The sequence below is a fragment of the Pangasianodon hypophthalmus genome, chromosome 1 (genome assembly GCF_027358585.1).
Source record: "Pangasianodon hypophthalmus isolate fPanHyp1 chromosome 1, fPanHyp1.pri, whole genome shotgun sequence".
NCBI lineage: Eukaryota > Metazoa > Chordata > Actinopteri > Siluriformes > Pangasiidae > Pangasianodon > Pangasianodon hypophthalmus.
The window spans coordinates 1,014,149-1,022,000 of NC_069710.1; the positions used below are offsets into that span (position 1 = coordinate 1,014,149).

The window sequence follows — 7,852 nt, forward strand, 5'->3', positions numbered from 1 at the left end:
ATCACCAACTTTCATATTTTTTGGCAAGCTAGCTTTATATAGGAGTCAGTGTTTGGTTTGGAGCATAACATGAATAATCTAGCTTGTGATGTAATCAGTAACAAGTAGAAAATAATTCATCTTTTTTTTTTTTTTGCCAAGTTACGTTAATCAGCCAGTTAGCTTGTCCTCCTAATATAAGCTAAATGAATGAATGAATTCATTCACTCACTTATGGGATATTTAGAACCACTAAACCTGTAGTAATCCAGTACTACAATTCTTGAGTAAACACCAGTAATTGATGAAAGCTCAGGGAGAGAAACTTGACAGTAAATACCAGTATACTGACCCAGAAATGTAATTTCTGGTTTATAAATTTAAGATTTCTGCCTGAAATTGAGAATGATTTTTATTTTAACCAGTGCAGATTGGACACCAGAAAAATGTGACTGATACACTATATGGCCAAAAGTATGTGGACATCTAACCATGACTCTGATATGTGGGTTTTCCCCAAACTGTTGCCACAAACTTAGAGCCACATGATTGTATAGAATGTCTTTCCATGCTGTGGCATGAAGATTTCCCTTCACTGGAACTAAGAGGCCTAAACCTGTTCCAGCATGACAATGCCCCTGAGCACAAAGTGAGCTCCATGAAGACGTGGTGTGTGAAGGTTGGAGTGGAAGAACTCGAGTGGCTGCACAGAGCCCTGACCTCAACCCCACTGAACACCTTTGGAATGAAGTGTAATGTGCACCGGGCCTCCTCGCCCAACATCAGTGCCTGAGATCACTAATGCTCTTGTGCCTGAATGGGCAAATCCCCACAGCCACGCTCCAACATCTAGTGGAAAGCCTTCGCAGAAAAGTGGAGGCTGTTATAGCATCAAAGAGGGAAAACTCCATATTGATGCCATGCCTTTAAAATGTTCAACAAGATCAGGTGTCCACATACTTTTGACCATATAGTGTATATTAGAGCGCATGAGTTAATATGCATTACTAATAACAGTTTGCTTTTATCTGTATTGATCAGCAATAAAATGCCTCAAACAAACACTCCCTTTGCTGATCACTACAGATAGAAGCAACATGTTAGTACTAGTGTCAATAACAAAGAAAATAAAATGTAAGGGACCTAAATTTAATATAATTTAATATGAAAGAACCTGATAAGCCACAAGATCAACTCTGAAGACAAGAAACAATTGACTGATCTGGAGCACACAGAGACTGAATTAATAATTTATCATCCTTACAGACTTCAATTCAAAAATATCTTGGTCTGATATAAAATACATTTAAAAAATCTTTTCTTGAGCAGAAACACTGTGCGAATGCAATGAGAAAAACTCTGAACTGAGATTTGTCTTTTGGAATTTTTATTGTAAGATATACAGTACGTATCCCAAAGTGTCTTTCTTACCAAAAAATGAAAAGGACCAGGCGAATATGGCTGTAAAGCAGCAGAGAGACAAGTGCAACAGATGTGTACCCTGAAACAGAGTCTGTACAACACCCCAGTTAAATAACTATTTACCAGAACGAGATCTGGGAATTATAGGGTTCTATATGACAATTATGTGATTTTAAGATATTTAGCCATGTTTTGATCTTCAAAAAGCCAAAGCAGATACAAATACAACTATATAATATATACACAGATCAGCCATAACATTAAAACCACCTGCCTAATATTGTGAAGGTCTCCTTGTGCCACCAAAACAGCTCTGACCCATCGAGGCATGGACTCCACAAGACCTCTGAAGGTGTGTGTGGTATCTGGCACCAAGATGTTAGCAGCAGATCCTTTAAGTCCTGTAAGTTGTGAGGTGGAGCCTCCATGGATCAGACTTGTTTGTCCAGCACGTCCCACAGATGCTCGACTGGATTGAGATCTGGGGAATTTGGAGGCCAAGTCAACACCTTGAACTCTTTGTCATGTTCCTCAAACTGTTCCTGAACAATGTTTGCAGTGTGTCAGGGAGCATCATCCTGCTGAAAGAGGCCACTGCCATTAGGAAATACCATTGCCATGAAGGAGTGTAACTTGGTCTGCAGGAATGTTTAGGTAGGTGGTACGTGTCAAAGTAGCATCCACATGAATGTCAGGACCCAAGATTTCCCAGCAGAACATTGCCCAGACCATCACACTGCCTCCGCCAGCTTTCCTTCTTCCCATAGTGCATCCTAATGCCATCTCTTCCCCAGGTAAGTGACACACACACGCACCCGGCCGTCCACATGATGTAAAAGAAAACGTGATTCATCAGACCAGGCCACCTTCTTCCATTGCTCCATGGTCCAGTTCTGATGCTCATGAGCCCATTGTAGGAGTATTGTAGCAAGCTGCACTGCACTGTGTGTTCTGACTCCTTTCTTTCAGAGCCAGCTTTAACTTTTTGAGCAATTTGTGCTACAGTAGCTCTTCTGTGGAATCGGACCAGACGAGCCTTCGCTCCTCATTTGTAACAGTGAGTCTTGGGAGCCCATGACCCTGTCGCTGGTTCACCAGTTGTCCTTCCTTGGATCACTTTTGGTAGGTACTAAACACTGCATACCGGGAACACATCCACAACACCTGCCACTTAAGAGATGCTCTGAGCCAGTCGTCTAGCCATCACAAATGCCCTTGTTAAAGTCGCTCAGCTCCTTACACTTGCCCATTTTTCCTGCTTCCAACACATCAACTTTGAGACCTGACTGTTCACTTGCTGCCTAATAGATCCCACCCCCTGACAGATGCCACTGTAACGAGATAATCAATGTTATTCACTTCACCTGTCAGTGGTTTTAATGTTATGGCTGATCGGTGTAGTATATAATATACAACTATATCATATATATAATAATATATAGTTTACAACTATCTATTTTTAGACTTAAATATTTTAATGTAATGCCTCTTAGTGACATATTCATAACATTATCTCAGTTGTATAATTCCAAGATCTCAGGTGTGTTTCACTATCTAGTATCAGATGAGAACTGCATTCCAAAGCTGCTGATTATGGGAAGTGTATTTGTAAACTTTTTATAGTCAAATCAAGCTTAGAAAAGGCACATACACCTGTAAAAATTATAGAAAATAGAATAGAAAAAAGAAATTCTGTCTGATTTATTTTTGAAGGGAAAATTTTGCTCCATATTGCTATTGTCATTTTAAGGATGTTTCTGTTCCTGCTAGAAATATGCCAAAACAGCCGTTTTCATAGGCTCTGTAAGATCTTATCCTTCAGAAAGGAAATTCAACTGGTGAAATCAGGTCTTTTGGGAATAAGGCTTGATGGTCTACTTAGTATCAGCATCAAGTCGCCATATTGATAGTAGCCTCTTAGAGGAATCTTTGGACATTGGACATTGATTCAATGGTCCCTCTATAGTGTAATTAATAGACACTCTATAAAGGGCTAACAGCAGCGTTTTTTCTCCTTTGTTTGCTCACTGTCTTGGATACTCTGCAATTGTTGTGCTTGTAGAACCGAGCTCTTTATTCCATCCCAGCCTTCTCTCAGCCTCACCTCTCCACTCTGCAGCCCCTGGTAGATTCGCCGTGCCACTACCTCAAAGCACATTTGGATATTCTGGCCTGTTTTGGCCGAGGCTTCCACATATGTTGTTCCGAGTTGAGCAGCCAGCTTCTCTGCCTCATCTTTGGAGACAGCGCGCTCTCCAGCCAACTCACGGTCGCTCTTATGGCCCACCAGCACGAAGATCATGGCATGAGGCATGACATGCTCGCACACTTCTGCGTACCAGTCCCTCACATGCTCAAACGAGGCACGGTTCCCCACATCGAACACCAACAGGCCTCCAACGGAGTTCCGGTAGTAGGAGCGTGTCACTGACCTGTAACAGGAATAGTGGTAATGTAATAGCAGAAATATTAGTATTTTGAGTGCATAATGGCTTTAAAACCTCTTGGAATATTTGCTAACTCTTGGAATTTTTGCTTGTGTTTCTTCAGAAATACCATTGGTTTGTAACTTTTTTCTTTTTCCTCATAATTACAGTAAGATAGAAATTAATTACAGCCTGAACTGTGCCACTAAACAACTGTACAGTTGCAAAAATGCATTTGTTAACCTTTGGTAATTTCTGGATTTCTGCATAAATACACTATGTGGTCAAAAGTATGTGAACACTTGACCAATTACACCCATATGTGCTCTCTGAACATCCCATTATAGGTCTAGTCCCACTTTGCTTTTATAATAACCCCACTTTTCTGGGAAGGCTTTCCACTATGGAGCGTGGCTGTGGGGATTTGTGATCATTCAGCCACAAGAGCATTAGTGAGATCAGGCGCTGGGATTTCGAGGAGGTCTGGGGTTCAGTCGGTGTTCCAGTTCATCCCAAAGGTGTTCAGTGGGATTGAGGTCAGGGCTCTGTGCAGGACACTCGAGTTCTTCCACTCCAACCTTCACACACCATGTCTTCATGGAGCTCGCTTTGTGCACAGGGGCATTGTCATGCTGGAACAGGTTTGGGCCCCTTAGTTCCAGAGAAGGGAAACTGTAATGCTATAACATACAAAGATATTCTAGACAATTCTGCGTTTCAAACTTTGTGTCAACAGTTTGGGGAAGACTCACAAATGGGGGTCATGGACAGGTGTCTACATACCTTTGGCCACATAGTGTATCTCCTAAAATGTGACCTAACTCATAATAAATAAATGGCTTATTTAATAAGAAATGTACATCATCGGGCTTCACAAGCAACTGCATTTTTTCAACATTTTTGGGTGCCTGATGCTGCAGATACAGGTCAAGAGCTTCAGTTAATGTTCACGTCAAACACCAGAATGTGGAAAAATGGGATCTCAGTGATTTTGAGCATGGCATGGTTCTTTGTTGCCACCATTCTGTGTAAATTACCATCAGCCAGATCTATCTATCATACAGCAGCTACCAATGAAGGAGGGTGAAGGATTACAAGTGCTTCCTCTGTGACACAAGAAGCAAGCCAACCACATCTTTCCGAACTGCTGTGTCATGTTCATGCTGCATCACAGGGCAGTGTAACACACTCAGAGGAAATTGCTATCTGCCCTCTTCCACACACAAGCTTACAGATGCTGACAACTGGCTAGTGTCACTGTGATTGACAGGGGAAATAGTATGGCTAATGTTGCTCACTTGGCCACTGGTCACGGATGGCTGTGGCATATTAACTAAAGCTTTTGATCTGTATCTGCATGATTTATGTATTGTGCTGCTGCTGCATGATGTTAGGTGTTCCTAATAAAGTGAATAGTAAACGTATTTTGCATGTTGTGTTTTTCAACGACAGCTCTTTGTCAGGACATTCACGTGCCGTGTGGTTTAAACTTTGACACCAAATTAAATCAACAGCTTCACTGTAAAAAGGAATTGTAACAAAAAGCACAGTAGGCAGATTAGAAAGGTGAGATTAATGTGCTTCCTTGAAGAAAAAAAGAAAAGGAAAAGGAACTGGAACAGGAGTTGTGTGAGAGCCAAAAGAAAAACATCTGCATCATTTGCATTTGTGCTCTCTCACAAACATATGAAATGGCCACATGCAAATGTGGTCAGTTGTGATCAGTTATTGTACTACAAATTGTGTATTTGGTCTTTAAAAATGTTTTTTTATCTCCACTAATCTAAGAAACTGCTTTGCTACCGCCATTAAAACCTTAAAACAATAAGATTAACATTCCAAGTATGGGCCAAGACTGCACAAGGAGTACCTTAAGAAAAGGAAATAATTCACACAGAGCAAACAGGACAGCGAGAATCACCAGAGTATCTAGAACAGTTAACAATAAATACATTAATAGTCAGTGTGTTGTACCTGAACCTCTCCTGTCCAGCGGTGTCCCAGAACTGGAGTTTGACCATCATACCAGGCTCCACCTCCAGGAAATGCACATAGAAGTCCACTCCGACCGTCTCGTTAATACACTCCAAGAACTTGTCCTCTGTGTAGCGCTTCAGCATGGATGACTTGCCCACCGTAGAGTCACCCAGCATGATGATGCGGAACTGATACTGCCACAGTGTCAGGTCCATGACTTCTGTAGGCCTAACAAGAACTTATCACAGCAGACCTCCACAGCCAAGACTCACAAAGTCACCAGTCTCAGTACTACGTTGCAGGATAGTCTTTCTGCTGGAGGTCCAATGTAAGCTTTCACTTTACACATCCTCAGTCAGAAGAATAAAGTGCATAGCTGTCGTGTATAATGTCCCTTAGAGTCAGGTTTGAGTAATAATCTCGTGCAGAGCAGCTGAGCTGGTGAAGGGGAGGAACCTCCCTGTTCTGATGTGCTTTATCATTGTTGCTTGCTCGTACTTGTTAGAGGGAGTGGTTTGGGAGAGAAGCAGAATTTCTTTAGAGTGCCAGAGGGAAAGACCAAGCAATTTCATATCAGGACAAGCCCAGTATTTCCTGTTGAGTCCAGCTCATTACATTACTCATACCGTGTAGGCATGGAGAGAAATTATCTTGATTTAGAAAAGTACTCAGCAGTAATAAAACGTTTACTCCTTTACTCCTCCCTTTAATTTGTGCTCAAATGAAGCATTCCAAACAGGAGTTGGACTTCAAGTGCATTCCCTCCCTCAGGAGACAAACAGGAGGAACCGGCGACAAAATGAATTGTGTTGCACTTTGTACATTGTTATTCTCATATTCTTCTGTAGTACATAAGGGGTCGGAAAAGGACATGTACTGGGTCTTGCCAGTGTAAATAATTTACATCAACTGCTCATAAGCAGCAGTGAAGCAGCAAAACATTAACCGTGAACCAAATAGGGAAGTTGGGATTTCAGTAAACTCAGGGCACTGACAGTTTTATGGAAGAAAGCTCAGACAGATTTACAACAACTATTCATGCTTTTTCAAAAGGTTCTCCATTTGTTATTTCCTATCCTGCAAAAACTTTAGCAGCTCTTGACAACCCCCTACTCCAAATCTTAAAGTAGATCTACCTTATATAGAATAAAATGTATTATTTGTTTAGAATTCATATTAGTATTCATATTCATATCTCAAAATACTTATAATAGTTCACTTCATCAGTTCATCTTAAATATGACATGTAATTGAGAGGCTGGTTTTGTTCAGTTTCCAAAAAAAGGCAACAAAAGCTATGATCCAGAAACCTGCCACAGCTCTAACATTAAACAGTATAAACACTATACAGAGGCACAAATAAGGCTGGATCAACAAACACAGAGAACAGTGAGTGGGTTTCGGAGGACAACAGTGACCGTACAGAAGACAGAGCTTTTAAAGTAAACACTGGACATCATCTCCTGTTCGCTCTTAGAAAATAAAAGTTATATCTACAACCATAAATAGTTCTAGAGCAAGAGGGGCTTCCTATCAAAGAGGTTTTCTTTATGAAGCTAAAATGTACCTGTCAAAAAAAAAAAAAACTCTTGTGGAATCTTCTTTTCTAGGAGTGTAACACAAAGCTGGGTGATATGATAAGGTGGACACATTGCAAATAAATAAGTAAGTAAATAAATAAATAAAAAGTTCAGTCTTTTGTACCTACTTATGGCATCATGCGCTAGATGCTTCTGCAGCTTTAAGTCCAGGAAACTCATTAAAGTTTCCTGGGCTTAAACTACAGATGGAGCCATGCCAAAGAGCTGATATCAGGTAATATTATAGTCATCTTTTTTGGTAGGTCTATTACTATTAGAGTTAATAATATAATTACTCAAATTCATTTTAGTAGACTACTATTCTACTTGAGTGGCATGCTGGTGCAGCAGGTGCCATATCCACTTCACAGCTTTAGAGTCTGCAGAATGAATTCTCCTGCTTTGTGCCCAGTGTTCCTGGGATCCAGATCCATCATGACCCCACTGGAGCCTAAATATGAATGAATG

At 40.8% G+C, this 7,852-nt stretch overlaps 1 protein-coding gene across 1 annotated transcript; it reads right to left on the reverse strand.

Annotated features, from left to right (window-relative positions):
- Positions 1-1,349: 1,349 nt before the first annotated feature.
- On the reverse strand, positions 1,350-6,358 carry rab42b (RAB42, member RAS oncogene family). The gene is made up of 2 exons (XM_026913421.3): positions 5,802-6,358; positions 1,350-3,833 (listed from the first exon to the last, which is right to left on the reverse strand). The coding sequence occupies exons 1-2, from the start codon at positions 6,017-6,019 to the stop codon at positions 3,395-3,397; spliced, it is 657 nt and encodes a 218-aa protein (XP_026769222.1). The 5' UTR covers positions 6,020-6,358; the 3' UTR covers positions 1,350-3,394.
- Between the last annotated feature and the right edge of the window lie 1,494 nt (positions 6,359-7,852).

Coding starts and splice junctions, on each gene's coding strand:
- rab42b (XM_026913421.3), bottom strand. CDS start 6,019: ATGGACCTGACACTGTGGCAGTATCAGTTCCGCATCATCATGCTGGGT. Junction 3,834..5,801: donor GCTGGACAGGAGAGGTTCAG/GTACAACACACT, acceptor TTCCTGTTACAG/GTCAGTGACACGCTCCTACT.